The 19,944-nt window shown below is 44.5% G+C and overlaps 1 protein-coding gene across 2 annotated transcripts; it reads left to right on the top strand.

The window, feature by feature from the left end:
* Positions 1-1,152: 1,152 nt before the first annotated feature.
* Positions 1,153-17,335, top strand: LOC134407728 (FXYD domain-containing ion transport regulator 5-like). Of its 2 annotated transcripts, XM_063139649.1 has the most exons (10): positions 1,153-1,236; positions 3,025-3,076; positions 8,165-8,242; positions 9,428-9,499; positions 10,564-10,647; positions 10,971-11,018; positions 11,880-11,912; positions 14,147-14,221; positions 15,616-15,664; positions 16,881-17,335. In XM_063139649.1, the coding sequence occupies exons 1-10, from the start codon at positions 1,159-1,161 to the stop codon at positions 16,903-16,905; spliced, it is 594 nt and encodes a 197-aa protein (XP_062995719.1). In that variant the 5' UTR covers positions 1,153-1,158; the 3' UTR covers positions 16,906-17,335. The 2 variants fall into 2 exon arrangements, with proteins under 2 accessions (XP_062995719.1, XP_062995720.1); XM_063139650.1 differs by lacking the exon at positions 10,971-11,018.
* The last annotated feature ends 2,609 nt before the right edge of the window (positions 17,336-19,944 follow it).

Raw genomic sequence — 19,944 nt, 5'->3', positions numbered from 1 at the left:
GGGCCAAGGAGGATTGACCCCTGCCTGAGCCTGGGATCCCCTGTGCGTCATCTGGACACAAAGGGACAAGCCCGGGCCTCACACTGGGCTAACCCCTCGTCTAGCAAGGCCCTATGTCTACCATAGTTTGACTATGTGCTGAGTGAAGAAGTCCTTCCTTTTATATGTCCGGAATCAGCTTCACCAATCAGCTTCATGGGAAGACCCTGGGTTCTAGTATTATGGGAGAGTGAGAAAAATGTCTCCCTATAAACATTCTCGATACCATGCATAATTTTGAACACCCCTATCATGTCTCTCCTCAGCCTTCTTTTTTCCAAGCAAAACAATACTAGCTGTTGTAACCTTTAGGGTGACCATATGAAAAGGAGGACAGGGCTCCTGTATCTTTAACAGTTGTATTGAAAAGGAAATTTTAGCAGTTGTCATTTGTATATATGGAGAACCTGGGGAAATTCCCTCTTCATCACAACAGTTAAAGGTGCAGGTGCCCTGCCCTCTTTTGTATCTGGCCACTCTAGTATAGCTCCTGCACCTTTAACTGTTGTGATGAAGCCGGAATTTCATCAGGTTCTCACAAATGACACCTGCTGAAATTCCTTTTTCTATGCAACTGTTAAAGATACAGGAGCCCTGTCCTCCTTTCCATATGGTCACCCTAGTAACCTTCCCTTACAGGGGAGATGCTCCAGCCCCTTGATCATTTCAGTTGCTCTTTCACCACCAACAGGCCTCGGTTTGAAGGACTGCCAGGGGACCGACCTCTATTTGAAGAACATCCTCTATTTGAAGAGCTGTCCAGTCTACATCTGGAAAGATAAAGAACCCTAAGAAGGAAGAGCTGGGCCTCGGAGTTGCCCGTTTAAAATGTGTGCACACATTTGTACCCATTAACGGCGATCTTTGCCGCTCACTTAACCGTGCAGTGTTTTAAAAACCGGCTGCTTTCATTCCTCTCTGATGAATGGCTCTAGGTTTGGTGACTGTGTGTGGTCATGTATGGAGATGTCTGGTAGTTCCGCATAACACTCTGGCACACTCTGAAACACACACGCGGCTGGACTTTATATATGTATACCCACACACTTAGAAATGCAAGAGCACGTGCCCTATGACTCACACCCGTTCCCCAGGGCCAGGAAGTGGCAAGAGGAGGAAATGACTGTTGGGCCTTCCCTATGCTCACAGATGCCCGGCATGCCGCACGCCTGGTGCTGTGGAGCATCCGCCATGAAGGTGAGTGAATACCCCCACATCCCAATGCGCTCTCTGCCATAGACCACCCAGGTCTCCCTTCTAATAATAACTACAATTCCGCACACGCGCCCCCCCCCCCTATGGTTTCCTGTGCCTCTCTGGAACAATTTGTCAGCTAGGAAAATTTCCTGTCGGGGGTTAACCCTTTGGGCTGGATTGGTGACAGAAGAAGCAGATCTTTTGGCTGGGTGGAAATGAGAACCACATGTCCCAAAATGAGGGTGGGGTGGGAGGAAATGGGCCCGACAGTAAGCAGAGAGGCAGGGTCGCAGGCCAGAATCCAGACAGACAAGCACAGGCAGATAACCCTGCCCTTGGCAGGTATGGCTGGATGGCCTCATTCCCTCCATCTTGGTCTCATTTTTAGGGGCGTTTCTCCCTCCCCGCCGTACACGATTTTGTGTTATAGTTTCTGAACTGTCTCTGGCCAGGGATGTATGGCATGCTAAGCTTTGCTTCTGAACACAGACCAGCTGGAAAGGAACAAACTTTGGAGCACCTCTCTCTTTCTCTGTGTGTGTGCGGAGAGGGGATTGTGGGAGAGAAGAAGAGAAGAAAGTATTAGGCTTCTCCATTACATCGCTCAAAGTTCGGGGATGGATGGTTTGTTTCAGTGATGCCGGGACTACAGTGGATTGGAAGGAAGCCAGTGGGAGAGGCTTAGAAAAACCTCTCAGGCCCTGCCATGCAGACAGAGTGGGAGGCCCCTGCTAGGTTTCGATAAACTCCAACGGGGCTTGTTTCTAGGACACTGGCGGTCTGACAGCTCAGAGCTGCCTGCTCAGACGGCTGCATCATGACTCTCACGCCCTTTGGTGATTTCCTAGTACAGCCAGCCATGGCATCGTCAGCCCTCGGAGGCAAAGAAGAAGTGCCGAACCTTCCGTTGCAGGGAAATGTCAGTATCTTTCCAGCTCCCAAGAGTGGATCAACAGAGAGCCTGAGGCTTCAGCAGAACGTTTGACTCAGAAATGCCCATTAGATGGATGAGATGGTTCTCTTAAACAGTGGTGGGCAACATGTAGGGTAGGAACCATGTGTGTGTGTGTGTGTGTGTGTGTGTGTGTGTGTGTGCACATCTGTGTTTTTATTCCCTGTCCCTTTATATTGATTCTTTTCGAAATGTTGAAAATGTGCCATGCAACAGAAAATTGCATTTGTATTTGGTGGTATTGCAGTGCAGTTTTAACAAGTGGTGGTGGTGGAGGGGACCATTACTCCATTACGGCTGATTGTCTTTGTTTTTGTTGAAGGCTGTGGTTCTTGGTTTGTCCATTATACTTTCTTCTTCTTTTTTAATAAATGTTGTGAGCCACTATGAAGACTACAGTCAAAAAGTGTGATATGGGTCTTCTAAAACAAGGAAACAGGCAAACAAATACAGGACGGGCTATAAGCCCATGAATATATCAACCAACTTTCCCCAACTTGCTGCTTTCCAGATGTTTTGAACAACAGCTCCCAGCATTACTGACCCTTGGCCCTGTTGGCTGGGGCTGATGGGAGTTGAAATCCAAAATATCTAGAGGGCAATGGGTTGGGGAAGGCTGATAGAAACATTGCTGCAGCACCGCCGGTTCTTGTTAGGGTCGTTTGCTCAATGATTTGGATGAGAAATGGAGCTGCAGCTCTTTGACGGTTGGGACTTCATCCTGTGTGGGTCCGCAAAGCAGAAGGCAGCTAGATGGGGGATTCGGGGTTGGAACTATGGGACACAGTCTGAACCTTGGACATGACCACTGAATCTTTTTGTTATTTCTTTCCCAGCTCCTCCTCCTGCTTGTTCTTGCAAGCCTCACGGCTGTGGTGGATGCTCAAGGTAAGAGGCTGCTTCATCTTGGTATTCTTCGAGGTGTATGTGCCAATTCCCACCCCTCTTTATTTATATGTATTTATTTATTTATTACATTTATATCCTGCCTTTTCCTCCAAGGAGCCCAAGGCAGCATATGTGACCCTCTCCATTTTATCCTCACAACAACCCTGTGAGGGAGGTTAGGCAGAGAGTCAGTGAATGGCCCAAAGTCATCCTGTGAGCTTCATGGTTGAGTGGGGACTTGAACCTGGGTCTCCCCAGTCCTACACTGTAACCACTATGCACCACTGCCTCTCACTGGTTTGTGTTCTCCATAATCTGCAGTTGTTCACCCTAGCAGATGTGCAGGAGTCATCTGGAGTTAGGGTTCAGCAAAGATTTTGTTGCATCCTGCCCACCTACAGCAAATTGTGTTCTAGATCTGAGATGATCACCTTGTGGGTCAGATCTTGACTTAACGTAATTTTTATCTGGCCCCTAGCAAGGCTGCCTAATATTCATCAAAATTTGGCTTCCCCACAATTTCTTTCCAAGGTGTAAAAAAAGAAAAGGATTCAACATGTTATTTTACACCTCTGGTTTGGATTTTGCATTCAACATGGTCTTCGTTTTAACTGTGAAGCCCTTAATGGAGATGGTGGGCAATTTGACTACATAGCCCGACCAGTGATTAGTGGGTCATTGAGCAGGGCAAAAGATCCCAGAGATAACTAGCAGAGTGGGGAGAGAGACAGGGTGGATATAAAAAAGGCAAAATAGTATCTAATATAAACTAAAAATGGGTCCCACATTGGGTTGAGTTTAAATTAGGGTCCCAGATTTGGTAAGGTTGAAGGCTATTGTGTTACATTCAATTAGTTGGTAAGTTCTCCTAAGAGTTGGTAAGTTCTCCTGGCTTTGGGGACAGCCTGGATTTTGAGTTCTTTCCAGCTTTGTAATCACCACAGTCAAAATCCAATCATCCAGGGGTGAAGGTGGACAGGTACCAACAGTGCAGGAGGCAGTAATAGCAACTCATTTTGGAGTTCCAGTCTATTTCATGTGACACTGTTTAGGTAACCAAAGGAGCCACTCCCAACTTCATATAAACAGTGTGATGGTTTCCTCAGCTCCATGGCTTTCTGATCTCTCCCTATCTCTCTAACACTCTGCTTCTGTCTCCTCCTCATTTCCTGTTTCTCCTTCAAGCTCCACGTCCCAGTTACTGCTGGCTTTACTTCTAAACTCAATATGTATTTATACACAGTCAAACAAAAAGGGTTTAGCAGGAAACAGATCCAGTGCTGCTATTAGCAACGGGGAAGTGGCAATTTTGATGCAGTCCAGATCACTGTTTTGTATCGCTGATAACAGAGAAACAGGATTGTAATTCTGGGGGTCAGGGGGAAGAGAGGTGTGTGTGTGTCTCCCTGCCTCTCCCCAAGATTCTGCCCCACCTGTGCATCTCTCTGCCCCCCCCACAAAGGTTGCCCACTCCACGAGCTTTTCTAGATGATGAATTTATTGTGCAGCCAGTTGTTTATGCTAATAGATGTTTATGGGTTCTTTACATGATGTTGTGATCCTCCAGTTTTGCTTCTCTGTCTAAAGAGCACTTTTAGCATGTGTGTGTGTGTGTGTGTTTAATAGCAAAAAAAATAGGGGTGTGCACGAACCCCCGATCCGCTTCTCTTCCAGATCTGCAAATTGCGGATCGGTCCGCTCCGATCTGCTCCGATCTGCCTATAGTCCGCTCCGGTTCGCTGCGAAGCTCCGGATCCGGATCGGAGCTCCGCTTTTCCCCCCCACGGGCTTGCATTGAAATCCAAAATACCCTACAACTTTTTTTCTGTTAAAGTTAGAAACCTCAAGTTTGGCACCATGACACCTCATGGACATATACACACGAATGCCAAGACTCAAGCCAATCCAAGCATCCCTGATTTTCGGGGAATTTTTGAAAATCAGACACCCAATTTTCAGACATGGGATTTACTCTGACATTTTGACAGATAAAAAAATTTGAAGTGGGCACCCTCACAGATGCCATCTAGATCCACATTCATGGCAAGTTTCAAGCAAATCCCATCATCCCCTGACTTTTGGCGGGGCTTTAACCTTTTAACTCACCCCAAATCAAGTCCCATGCTAGAACTACGTCAATTTTCACGTTAGAAATGTCAAGTTAGGCACCATGACACCTCATGTATGTATACACATGCATGCCAAGACTCAAGCAAATCCCATCATCCCCTGATTTTTGGGGAATATTTGAAAATCGGACACCCCAGTATCTCAGGGATTTAAAGCTGCAGACAGCTCAATGGGGCCATTTCAAAGGAAATCCCAACATGCCATGAATTGGGGAGTAGAGATAAACTTATATGAATCTTCTTCCACATTTGAAAAATTTATTTGGAACTTCAAAAAGTCCAAGTGAGCGCAGGAAGGACTTATCCCCTGAGTCAAAGCAAGACACACACAAACCATCCCTGCGAGGCGGGCAGGGGAGGGAAGGCAGGCAGGCAGCAGACATTTCTGGGGGCATAAGGAAGTGCGGCAAGGATGGTTTGTTTCAAAGCCAGCAGTAAAGTCATGCATTGCAAAGTGCAAACCATCCCTGCGAGGCAGTCACAGAGGAGGAGGAGGATAGGCAGGCAGAGAGCCAGGCGGAGATATGCCATAGATCTAGTATGGGGGAGTCAGTCCCGGCAGATGCCCCACCACAGCAGCACCCCGGGGGGAAGGCAGGCAGGCAGCAGACATTTCTGGGGGCATAAGGAAGTGAGCCAAGGATAGTTTCAAAGCCAGTAATGCAAACCATCCCTGTGAGGCGGGAGCAGCACAGAGAGATGCCTTTTCTTTTGCATCCCATAACTAGGAGGCTAGGAGGATAAGAGTAAAGCTTTGTGATCCTTGCTTCGGAGTTGATTGACTGCACTGTGATCACAGCCATTACTAAACAACAAAATAATAATGTTAATAGCAGTACTAATTAATATTAATAGCAACAACAACAACAACAACAACAATAAGGAGTTGAACCACAATGAAAGCCTGCCTGACCTCACTGAAGATGAAAAGCCAGGAGAGCTTGGGCTATGGGGTGTAAATATAAAATGGAATAAATAAATAAATAAATAAACAAACAAACAAACAAACAAAGGAGGGGTAGCAGTGTTGCTGAATAAACAACAGGAAGAATGTTTTTTAAAAGGCTATATCTGTCTTTTACCAGTAAGAGGGAAGTGGACGTGCCCAGGGGGAGGGAGAACTGTGGTGATTTGACTGGCCCTGTCTAGGGACCAGTCTTTAAGAAGCAAACTAACACTTCAACTCATGAGAGGCATAGTAGCTTCACTGGCTAACCTTTGGAGGGTTCTGATGACCCTCCGAGGACAGGAGTGCACTGGGCACGTCCACATGCCCTATGGGACCTCATCCCCTTGCACCACATCTATTCATTTGTTCACCAAGGTTAGGGTGGGTAGCAGTGCTGTGTTTCCTATCTGTTATTTATTTGCTTAGTATATGATTTCAGGTTGTGTTTGTGCATTTGGTGGGGCTACTGTTTTTAAAAACACTGGGAAAAGTCCGTTCAGACTAAGAAAGAGAAGTTTCCCAGTATCCCAAGTTACTACTAGTATCCCGTTTTGCCTATCCCCTCCTCCAACTTTGGGATCATGTGATCATGACTCTGCCTCTCAGCACTTCAAAAAGGAACCTCTCCTGCTTTTTTTACCCGATTTTTACAAAAATTATAGCAAGCGAACTGCACCACGCAGAGAGCTGAGAGTAGGCTCAAAATGACCCCCAGCCACGACTCTCTAAGCACAAGACGTTTCAGAAAGATAGCTTAAAAAACAACTCAGTTATCCCCTATTCTTTTCCGCAATGCAATCCTATGGGTGAAATTTTCCAAAATGGCGGTCGGAGCACTCTGCGGAAAGAGAAGCGCTCTGCCTATGGCCGCTTCTCTTCGCCGTGCTTCTAAGGGTCCGCGGTCTGCTTCTACTCCACCTCTGGGCAAGGCGGAGCAGGCCAATTCGCTTCTGATTCTCCGATTCTAATCGGAGCGGAGCACATCCCTAAAAAAAAAAGCATAATTATTTGTGAAAGTGAAAGAAAACACTTTTTTCACTTGTGTACTTCTGTTATTCTGCTATACCACAGTGCCACCTAGAGCTTATATATATCAGAAAAGCAGGAAACGAAACACTCTGTGTAGTGCTTGGATCTCAATTCTGTGATGAACCTGAAAGTAGATACAGCACATGAATAGCCTTGTGTAAAAAGGTCCCTGATCTACTGTAAATGGTTATTGTGATTTGCAACCTGTGTGAGACAATTGTAGGTGGAGCTGTGTGTGCTTTATATACGCCCATATAGATATATCAAGACGCTGGGATGGGGGAAGGAAAACCTAGCAAGAACAAAATCTTTTTTCCTCCTTTTTAATAATACCCAAATAGAAAGGAGGGGAGAGGGATTATGAATGAAAGAATAAGAACATTTGAGGAAGTCATAGTAAAGAGATTTATTGTTGTGAAATATTTTACCCTGCAGATGAAAAATAATTCACAGCAAATAAGTCAAAACATATGCTGGCATTTCCAAGAATTCAGAAAAGCCATAATGCCTGTTTAACAGCCTGATCATCTCTTCCTTTTGTGGAGGCAGAACCAGTGGAGGCTGATGGCTCCAATTTTGGTACATGTGAAATGCTCTGTGTATGTTACTTTTAACATTATATTTTAATTCATAAAATTGCATTTTTAACCTGTTTCCTTAACTTCCTTGCTTTCATTCCAATTTTGGTGGAGCAGTGAATCCATTCTGGGTGTTAGTCAGAACGAGCCAGGGTTCTAAAGAAGCTATCTAAGGTGCTGAACCAATTTTGGGCATAGGGTTAAACTCCTTGGGCCTCTCTCTCTCTCTCTCTCTCTCTCTCAGCTTGATCTACCTCATAGGACTGTTGTCGGAGCAAAATGAATGAGCAGAAGAACCATGAGCTCCTTGGAAGGAAGTGTAGGGTAAAATGTGTGAAAGAATGACTTTGGTCATCATACAGAGAAAGGACTTCTGGTCACTGAATTCTTGCTTGCATTACAGGAACTACAGTCCTGACCACTGAATGGAAGGAAGAGAGCACATATATAACAACAACTGAAGCCTACTTGCTTACAACGAGTGAGTCTTTTGTCTCAGCATAAGATATTTTGTCAATGGAACTAGTCACATCTGGCCCTCCCCAGGTGTATTTATTTATTTATTTATTTATTTATTTATTACATTAAAATAAAACCAGAAGTACAGCATAAAAACAATATAAAAATATAAAAGCTTAAAACTACAGTATGGATTTGTTTCCTCTACTGGCTAAGACCCTTTCTTCATGAGGCATTTATTGTGTACTCATGATTCTTCCTTCACAGTATTTTGCAATTGCTTTACACAACATATTCGTCTTCCAAGACCTCTCCCATTCTTTGCAACTGTTCAGTGGATTCCCCCCCCCCCCCACAAAATCAGGCAAAGTCTAGTATGTCCAGAAATGGTGGCATGAAGACCAGGTGTATTTGTGCAATTCTGCTGTAACACACCGCCACCTAGAGGTCATATAATGGAACATATAGAAAGGCAGAGAAGGAAAAACAACATTTAACAAGGTGTAATCCCACAAAGAATCCGGGAGCGGAAGCCTTGGTAAAGTGTTGGGTTAAAGCCTCATACAGAAAATCCCTATGTGCCTGTTGTGGGACATTCTCACCCCACAGGGAGGGTAGAATTCACTTGGGAGTCAGATTTCAAGCTAATAAATAGCCAGCAGAGACAGAGTTAAGCACTCCTTCCAGTTGCTACTTCTCCACTCTAAATTCCCACCCCCTACAGCTGCTTTAGAAAATGGTAACAAGCCCTTATTACATGTATTTGCACAATAACTTGTCCTTAGCCTTCAGTGTGCGATGCTTCAGTGTGCGATGCTTCAGTTGCTCTTTCTTCCTTGTGGCACAGTGCTTCCTTTCTAAGTTCCATGGATTGAGACTCATGGGATAGAGAAAGAGGGTCATTTTAAAGAGAGAGAAAAGTGATTTGACAGAGGTCTAATTTCCCTCGGTATACACATGTATTCCTTCTACTCCATTGTCACCATAGGTCAAATAGGTTTGGTAGGTTTTTGAAACAAAACAAAAGCCACCCAAATGTGTTTGACCAGAGGCTAAAGTGGCCACAATCCCTCTTTCAACCTTCTGCAATGAAGACACAGGAGCTCTCTCATCTGGTCCTGCTTCGAGCAAGAGTGGATGGAGGCAGCAGGGTACCTGCAAATTTTTCTAATATGGTCTTTCTTTTCCATGTCATGGTCTTGTACAGCAGAGGAAGTAGAAGATGCGAGTACTCCAGTGAACAGTGGGAATGTCCTGGAAGAGAAAAGATCAAGAAAGGGTATGTGACTGAGAGCATCCTTGAACTTGGGACCAGGTTACCTGAAAGCGCACCTTCTCCCACATGCACAATTCCTGAACCCTTCAGATGTTCAGAGGCTCTGTTCTGAGTTCCCTCTGCCAAATAAAGTGGAGTGGGTGGTTACTAAGGAGAAGGGCCTTTTGAGTCATTGCAGATAGGCTTGTCTGGCCCCATCTATGGTCTTTGAGGTATGAGGTGGTGGTGGTTCTCCCAGGCCTTTAAACAAACATGTGTTTTAAACAAATCTTGAACTCTGACTTTTCATTGTTTTTATATTGTTCTTAAATAATAAACTAACTAACCAACTAACTGTTCTTAATATGAGCTTCCAGTTGTTTCATTATGTTTCTGCTAGAAGGAACATTTTATGCTGCATTATTCTCGCTTTTAAATATTGTGTTTTTAACATTGCATTTTTCACCCTCTAAGCGACACAGAGAATATCTGTTGATGGATGTCCATTTTAAAAATTATTATTATTATTATTATTATTATTGAACATTTCTCAGAAAATATTAAAAGGGAACATTTCTAAGAAAATGTTAACTTTTGTACACGGTGTTTGTGTGTGTGTGTGAGAGAGAGAGAGAGAGAGAGAGAGAATGAGAATGAGAATGAGAATGAGAATGAGAATGAGAATGAGAATTCTGGCATAGTAAACCATCATGTGAATGAACAGCCTGCTTCACTCTTCCTTTAGCCCAAGTGGGTAAACAAACCAGGAATGGATATGCATGATGTCCACTCCAAACCCAGGATTATTGTTAAATGCACCCAGCAAGCCAGGATCCATAAGCCAACAACAAAACCAGGTTTACAACTAGATCTACAGTTATGGCCAAAGTTCTCCTCCTGATTCATGGGCAGAGATATTGAGAGTGGGATGGGGTGGACAGTTATAGGCTGAAATTTTCAACCAGTTTGAGGTGGGACACGAAAGAAAGAAAGAAAGAAAGAAAGAAAGAAAGAAAGAAAGAAAGAAAATCCTATTCTGTGGATTTTGGTCCATCTCTGAATTTTGACCTTCTTGCTTTGACTTGCAGTAGAAACAACTTCTACAGCTGAAACAACAAATGAAGTCATCAGAGTGAACTCTACTAGCAGTGTGAACTCTACTAGTGCTGCAGGTGAGCATAAGAACTCAAACCCAAATTAGGATCACCCATGTGTGGAGGACTGAGAGACACAGAATCAACAAAAGGGCCCTTGTGCACCAAGCCAAATGAACCCCAGTTTCCTCAGCATTATCTGCCCTGCATTGATCCTGTTCAGATGACACGCCAGTTAAGCATTTTGAGCTAAATATTATAGCTTAGCATGTCATGCAAACCATTCCTAAACATAGTGGCTACATCCCTGTGATTTAAGCATGCTCATTAAACATTTGCTGCAAAAGAGTTACTGGCCTAACCATGGCTTAACGTGTTGTCTGAACCGTTGTCTTTTCCAGGAGTTACCTCACCTCAAAAGCCACCAGTTAGCCAGGAGAGGAGAAACAGTATGTTGAAAGCTGGAAGAGCATGAGGGAAATATTGGGTGCTTTGGGATATTTTTCTTTAGAGGACTCAGTTGTGCCTGCTTCCAGAACAACAAATGGCAATTTTCTTTATATTTCGATATTAACAAATACCCACATACAGGAGGACAGTTACACATACAATACTAGGAATCACTCTGTCGTGTTTCTCAGGAAACTCCTGCTTTCAATGGGAGGCAAATGACGAGGCTTGCTAAGTAATTCACAAAGCTTTTATTAAGCAACAGACGTCTCTTCTACCTGAAGAGAGTCTAACCTCTTGGAAACATCCCCCTAGGCAAAACTATGCAAACAAAGCAAGACAATTGTCCATTCAAGAAGAATAAGACGCCACTTCTCAAACACCCGTAACTTCAGAGCACCTGGTGTGGAGGCAGGTCCTGGCGTAATCAAACCGACTTTCTCACACCTTCCTTCCGCCCCATGCATTTGAGCTTCCAGCAGACCCTAGCATCAGCTAGCTTGTCGGGATGCTCAGCTCTGGAAGAAACCTCACTTCCCACCGAGTGTGTAGGATTTGGCCTTGAGGAGATAAGCTCTGGAGAGGGCTGACTCCCAGCTGGGGAATCGCCCATGAGAGCTTCCTCCCCCACTGGTACAGGCTGGCTGGTGTCTGGTGCTGCGTCTTCTAGTTCTGAATCTGATTCTGATTGATTACCTGAAACATCTCCTCCCAAAAAGGGGCAGTAGGGTTAGACATGACACACTCTTGATCCACCACTGCAATCTGTAGCAGAAAGATTAGGCCTTGGTTACGTGCACATGCAAAACATATTGCATATTGCATATTGCATCAGTCTCACATTCCTTCTCTTTTCACAGATGTTCAGAAGACTGATGATCCTTTTTTTTATGGTGAGTCACAAGCTGGAGACAGAGAGAAAATAGGTTTTCTCCCCCAGAGAAGAAACAACAACAACAATAATATTAATAATAATCTTCATCATCATCATAAAAGCAGTGTTGAAGCAAATGCACACAAATGCAGAAATTCAGTAACTAATCTTATGTAACAATATGGTAGTGTAAGTCTTATTATTAGAGTTCTACCTAGCCAATATTGCTAATTTTTGTTTTCAAATGAAGCTTGAGCAGTGCAGATATGCAGAAAATTTTGAAAGTTTGAAAAAGTTCAAAGCTCGAGTTCTGGGCAGCTTGGAAAGGGAGAAGGATAAGGCAAAGGGGTGGTTGATGCATATGCCCCACATTGTTCATGTAATGTAACACATGACACCATGTGGGTATGCATGTGTAATAGTGTTTACTCCTATGAGCTCCTAGAGTGATGGACCAAGGAAGGGACAGGCACAGAATATTGGGAAAGGGGCTGAAGAAAAATCAGGTTGTGATAGAGGAGGAGGAAGAGATGCTGATGAGAAAAAGCTGAAAGTACACAAGAAGGGGAAGAGAGAGAAAAATCTTACATTATGTGTTTTCAACCTCAAACTTTAAAAAATGATACACAAACTTTTTGAAAAAGACCATTTTTTGTTGTTTTCACCTTTACCAGTCTATTTGTAGTACATTTATTTTAAAAGTGTAAACTTGTTCCATTCGCAAGGGAAATGGGCAAACATATTTTTATCCAATCATTCTCAGATTACTAGGTCCTGTGGCGACATGGGAGTTGTGCTAGTATTACTGAAATACACCCCCCCCCCAAAATCAACATAAAGCATAATTAGCACAATGATTCAAATAAAAAGAAACACCATAAAATGTGATCTAAAAATAATAACGTACAGAAAGGGCTCATCCACAGTACACTTGGAAGGATTTTTAAATGAAGGATGTTTGCTCATGGTATATTCGTTCATCCCGTCATTGTCTAGTATAGTGGAGTTGTCTGAAAAACCTGTTTGACCAGAGCACACAGTGGGGCAAAAATTGAATGAATTTTATTTACGGTCACAAGACTAGCAAAACAACACAACAATATGAGCACATATAATATTCCCAAACCGACGGAATAAAATGGGACTATGAATAAAACAATATATGATAACAATTAATTAGTACACGTCCCACATATTTTAAGAGATTAAAACATTATCACTATCAGATGATATCATCCCACGCCGACAAGCAATTGCAGCAGCACAAAATTTAGCCACCTTGGAGGTTATCTGAGAGTTCTGATCAGCCAAAAGATAGTCTGTACAGAACACATCCGATCTCCCAGGTATTCCTTGTAAAATAGGAGTGATGAAAGTATGCCGAAAATCACAATAAAAGGAGCAATACAGCAATACATGGTGCACAGTTTCTATCATGTCAGCTTTACAGGGGCATAGGCGCTTAGAATGTGGGATATTATTATATTTACCCTCCAAAAATGCGGAGGGAAGCACATTAAATTTAGCCAGCGTGAACTCTTTACAATGGGGCAAAAAGAAATGTGTGTACATCTCCTCGAACCGGAGAAGCAGGAGCGGAGCAGGGGGCTTCGCCTACCCTTAAGGCGGAGTCGAAGAGGATTGGGGGGCTGGCGGATCGAGGCGAAGAGGATCGCCTCAATCCGGAGCTTCGCCTGAAGGTAAGTGGGGGGGGAGGGGGACTAATCTGGCGCTGCCAGCACCGCCATCCATGCGGCGGCGGCAGCACCAGGTAAGGGAGCAGGGAGGAGGGACGCTTACCTTCCTCCATCGCCGGCTTCAATTGAGGCCCCGGTTGAAGCTGGAAGTGAAGGCCGAGGCCTCTTCCGGCTTCAACCAGGGCCTCAATTGAATCCCGCGACAGAGGAAGGTAAGGGGGCGGGGTGGGTGGGTGGTTTCTCTTGCGCCGCCGCCGCCGCCGTCCACATAATGACGGCGGTGAAGCCGGATCTCGCTCCGCAGAGCGGAGCGGGAGACGGGCAGCGCAGCGCGAAGAGGATTGGGCCGTATCTGGATTTTCCGGATCGGGCCACGAAGCGGATTGGGGGTCCATGCACACCCCTAGTGTACATGTCTCTCAAACCGCCTTCAACTCTTAAAAAGCACAGTCCGTTTCCAGTCGCAGATATCACTTATCCACCAGTATTCTCTCGCTTTGAGGTGCCATTTGATGCTTGAACTGAATGCCTGTTTTCTCCTCCTCTTGCCTTGCAGACTATCCCTCCCTGCGCAAATGGGGCTTAATAGCTGCTGCGATCCTCTTCATCATGGGCATTCTCATTCTCACCTGTAAGCATGGCATGACTAGCCTGAGTGGAGCGGGTTCGAGTTTTGTTCCTGAGGATGGGAAGAGAGGGGTTTAGTCAAAGAATGTAGCTGTGCCTGAGTGACATCCTCTTGTTACTGGTTAGCTATTTAGATGCAACTTTCTGACCATAGTTATGCATTCTATCCATAGAGGCCCAACGACACTTTTTCCTTGTCTGTCTTTTCCTTTTTAAATTTGGGGCACGGAATTCTCTGTTTTCCTATTAGTCTGTACAGTACCTAGTCTTATATCTGATTATTACCTAATAAGCACCACTAATAATGCAAAGCTGCAGTTGGTTCATGGAACGTGATATATGGCCTGTAATATATATAGTGGAAGTTGCCCCAATTGTTCTGCGCCTCGTGTGGCGCAGAGTGGTAAAGCAGCAGTTTCTGCAGCTGAAACTCTCCCCACGGCTTGAGTTCAATCCCAGCGGAAGCTGGTTTCAGGCAGCTAGCTCGGGTTGACTCAGCCTTCCATCCTCCTGAGGTCGGTAAAATGAGTACCCAGTTAGCTGGGGGAAAGGTAATAACGGCCGGGGAAGGCAATGGCAAACCACCCCGCTATAAGGCCTGTCAAGAAAACATCAGCGAAAGCTGGTGTCCCTCCAAGGGTCAGTAATGACTCAGTGCTTGCATGAGAGGTTCCTTTCCTTTCCTTTCCCTGCCCCAATTACTGAGAATTGCAGCTTTAACTTTTTTAAAAAAGAAAAAAAGAAAAAAGCTCAAGGCTCTAGTCTCCATGGTCTAGACAAAATACTGAAATTAATTTCTTGCCACTGATGTCACTTACCATTTGCTGTTGGAAATCTCTAAATTTACTTTATATTTCCCCAGAACTAAGTCAGCGTTGTTAAATGCAATGTTAATTTTAGGTAGAAAATTCAGCACTAGTTCTGAGCATCGTCAGGAAAGCAGTATCAAAAGGGATGTTGATAAAGAGCATTTCTACACGAGGCTTTTATTGCACAATTATGACTGGTCACTTATGGAGGTTTCCAGGTTCTTTACACAACATTGTCAACTTCCAGGGCATCTCCCATGGTTTTTGCCTTTATCCCGCTTTAAAAAGGATTGGAGATTACCTGATAGGGAACATTAATCCAATATATTAGCAGTGCCATCTAGTGGCTGTATATTGAAACATATAGAATTTGCTGAGAAAGGAAGTCCTTGATTCAAAGAATGTGTACACCCAAGGAACAATCTTACTCCCGCAAAGAATCCAAAAGCAGAAGCATCAGTAAGGATGTGGGATTTTAGTCTCATGTGACAAAGCCTAATATTTTTCAAGTGCTTCAGATCTTTCCATTTAGTTTCTGGCTCTAGAAGGCAGTGATTAAAAAAGCTCCTTATTCTCACCCCATTTCCAGGTGGTAAACATGGGAAATTCCCACGATGCCGAGGGAAAAAGCAGACAAGGTGAGACTCTCTCTTCCCCTTTCTCTAATATATTCTGTCTTGTGAGATGCCAAATGCTATGGGTGACCATATTACACCAGCTTGAAAATCACTACACTGGCTCCCAATTAGTTTCTGGGTGAAGTATAAAGTGATGGTTATTACCTTTAAAGCCCTACATCAGCCTTCCTCAACCTGGGGTGCTCCAGATGTGTTGGACTGCATCTCCCAGAATGCCCCAGCCAGCTGCCCTACATGGTTTGGGTCCAGGTTACCTGTGGCATCGCCTTCTCCCGTACAATCCACCTCACACACTCAGGTCCTCTGGGAAGAATTTACTTCAGCCAGCTAAAGCTAGATTAACAAGTGTTACCCAGAAGTGTTACCCATCTCTTCTGCTGCTCCCAGACTGTGGAATGGCCTGCCGGGAGAGATCGGCCAACTCAACAGTCTTTCTGAATATAAAAAAGCAATAAAGACCTTTTCTTCTGGCAGGCCTACCCAGTCAGATTTTAAAGATGTCTGGTTGTTATTTTTATAATGTATTAGTTTTAGATGTTTTAATCAGTTTTATGTATTTTATAATATTTTTGTATTCTATGTTGTTTCCCGCCTCGATCCAGAGGGAGAGGCGGGTAAGAAATATATTATTATTATTATTATTATTATTATTATTATTATTATTATTATTATTATTATTACTATTATTGCATTTTTATACCGCCCAATAGCCGAAGCTCCCTGGGCAGTTCACAAAAACTAAAACAATTCAAAGTGTAAAACAAACAGTATAAAAACATGAGATAAAATACACATTAAACACACATTAAAATGAATTAAAACATACCATACATGATTAAAACATCCTGAAAACATTCTAAAATTCCACTGGATAGGCCTGCCGGAATAGATCAGTCTTTATTGTTTTTTAAATTCTAACAGACTGTCAAGTTGACGAATCTCCTCCGGCAGGCCATTCCACAGTCTGGGAGCAGCAGAAGAGAAGGCCCTCTGGGTAACAGTTGTTAATCTAGTTTTTGCTAGCTGAAGTGGATTCTTCCCAGAGGACCTGAGTGTGCGGGGCAGATTGTATGGGAGAAGGCGATCCCTCAGGTAGCCTGGACCCAAACCACGTAGGGCTTTGAAGGTAATAACCAACACTTCGTACTTCGCCAAAGTATTATTAATCCATTCTCACAGCATTGCATACCCTGACTCCTGTTCTCTTTCTTTCCAGAACATACGATGTGACACAGGCATAGAGATGCTTCACATCCACCTGAGGACTGGACTAATGGCGAGGCGGGGGAGGCTTCGGCCTGGATGTAGATGGATCATGTGACCTTCCCCATTTTGCCCGAGTGGAGAAATGGCTGCTTAATCATCCCCCCCCCCAACCCCCATGGCCTGAACTCCTGGCTTGTCCTACTCCCATGGCATCCGTCCATTTTTCTTGCCATGCCCCAAGTTGTAATTTCAATATATTAAACTAGTCCCCTCTGTAGAACCAGAACATTTGTGAATTCTTAATTCTTTCCTTTGTGCAACCTGAGGACAGGAGAGACTGGAGTTGGCGTAGGGCTGTGGGTGCTCCATGCCAAGAAAAAACCACCCTCTGTGCTCATTCTGAGCCAAGAAGTCTCAAATTCTGTACTTGCAAAATAAAGTTTTGGTGTGGTTTGTTTTTTCTAAGCTTTCTGACTTTATTGGACTTGGTGCTTTCGTTGGCCTTCTATATGGGGCCATGTTTGGGGAGAAGTTCTAATCCCGGAGGGGTCACCACCAGCACCATGAACTACCAAGAAAGATATACTGCCAGATGGAGTTGCAATTGTCTCCTTTTGTAGCCAAGGATCCAAATTCCTGACTTAATAAAGACCAAAATTGCACTATCGCTGATTTACCAGGTCTTCTGATCACTTTATATGGACCTCTTACTAAGGATGTGGAGTTTCCCCACTTCTGATCCTTTCCTGTTCTGTGAGTTCCATTCGCTTCCTGTTGACCCATAGTACACAGGCAAGGGAAAGTTAACCTTCCTTCCCCAAATGCAATCCCCCTGGAAACCCCACCCCACCCCAGGCATGGCAATTAAGGACTTAATCTTATGCATGTTTAGACAAAAGACTGTCCTACATCTCCATGCCGGCTGGGGAGCATAGGGAATTGTAGGTCTCCCCCTACCCCAGACTAAACATGTATTGTGCCCTAAGTTTATTTTAAAACCCCACACATATCTCATGGCACGAAACAAAAACCTTTTCATCTAGGTTTGTCATGCCAGTGGGGAGATTTGGGTGGTGTTGGTGTTGCAGACCATGGGGAGAAGAGAGGAGGGCTGCAGCAGCACCCCTTCTTGAAAATTGCACCTGCATGTCAATTAATCTGGAAGAAAAAAAGGAAGACTTCTGTTGGCACTTAGGGTTCTGGGCAAGGGCAACAGACCTGGAGCTTGTGCCCTATGGGTGAGGCCTACTAATACCACTTCTCCCAGGTCAGTGTGTACACAGGATTGCAGCCTAACACTTTTGCAGCTAGGTAATTTTAGGCCCTGGACTGAATGGTTCTTGTGTATGACTTCCGTTGTGGAGCACACACAGAATTCACTTTTCTCTTCCCCATTTCCCTCCAACAACCATTCCATGCTTTACAACTGCTTCTATGTTCCTTCTATGTTAGAATCTCTGCCTACCCTGTTTTTCTTCTTAAAAATAAATAAAAGATACTCTGCACATGTGCAGTTTTGCATTTCAAGCTTACTTAAATCATAGCCAATGTGGTGTAGTGGCTAGAGTGTTGGACTGGGAGTTGGGAGATCTGGGTTCTAATCCCCACTCGGCCATGGAAACCCACTGGGTGACTTTGGGCCAGTCACAGACTCTCAGCCCAGCCTACCTCACAAGGGCAGGATCTACACTACTGCTTTAAAGTGCTTTATAAGAGTTTTGACAATTGTTGGGGTCCAGGACACACTCCATATACAGGCCTTAGCTAGACCTAAGGTTTATCCTGGGGTCATCCCTGTTCATGTAAATGACACACAGGAGATCCAGGGATCAGGCAGGGCCGACCCCAGGATTATCCCGGGATAAACCTTAGGTCTACCTAAGGCTACAGTTGTCAAAACTGTTATAAAGCGCTTTAAAGCAGTAGTGTAGTGTGAAGATAAGATGGAGAGGAGGAGGATTATGTACACTGCCTTGGGTTCCTTGGAGAGAGAAAAAGGTGGGATATAAATGTAATAAATAAATAGCACCATCAGGACTGAAGGAATAAAATGGAATTTTGCATCACCTGCTGCTCTCTGGGTGGTCATTTGCACATGCACAAGGGCTGCATCGGCCAGGACTTCGCCCTGAAGAACATATCTAGTCACACCATTGCAAGCCTAAACAACCCAATGCAGGCATATGAGTGACAACCACAGGAAGTTTGCAAAATCCCCAAGTGAGGAAGCAAGTGCTGACCACAGGCACTTTGGGATAAAAGGGGTAAAAGGAAGAACTTCACACAGTGTAGAGGAATTCACTACCACAAGATACAGTGATGGCTTTAAAGGGGGGTTAGATAAATTCCTGGAAGAGAAGGCTATCAGTGGCTGCTAGTCCTGATAGCTATGTGCCAGCAGCAGCAGAGGCAGTAAGCCTATGTACATTACTTGCTGGGCAGCCCAGTTGTGCGGGAGCAGCTCCATGATCCCCAACAGCATCCCTTTATGCCTGGGGGAATGACAAAGGGTGACCCTATGAGAAGGAGGACAGGGCTCCAGCATCAGAATTTCAGCAGGTGCTATTTGTATGCAAGCATCACCTGGTAAAATCCCCTCTTCATCACAACAGTGAAAGCTGCAGGAGCCCTGCCCTCTTTTGTATCTGGTCACTCCAGTATAGCTCCTGCAGCTTTCACTATTTTGAGGAACACGGGATTTCACCAGGTGATGCATGCATACAAATAGCACCTGCTGAAATTCCCTTTTCTATGCAACTGTTAAAGATACATGAGACCTGTCCTCCTTTTCATAGGGTCACCCTAGACAAAGAGGAGAGCCATGGAGAGCGGGAGGCGTGCAAGGGGCGTGCCCGATGCTCAGGGTGAGGGATTGGAGTCGGAGGGCGATGTAGAAGGCCAAAGCGAATTCGCTCCCAGAAATTTTGCAACCGTTTTGCCAGGTTTAGATAGAAAACAGTCCTACAACTTCCAGCATGCCTCACTCGCCCATGCTGACTAGGGAATGCTGGGCGTTGTAGGACTTTTTGGCTAAACATCCATAAGATTGCGACCTTAGAAGATGGAAAGGCGAA

The sequence above is a fragment of the Elgaria multicarinata genome, chromosome 13 (genome assembly GCF_023053635.1).
Source record: "Elgaria multicarinata webbii isolate HBS135686 ecotype San Diego chromosome 13, rElgMul1.1.pri, whole genome shotgun sequence".
Taxonomy (NCBI): domain Eukaryota; kingdom Metazoa; phylum Chordata; class Lepidosauria; order Squamata; family Anguidae; genus Elgaria; species Elgaria multicarinata.
This window is presented reverse-complemented; position numbering and strand designations above follow the sequence as displayed.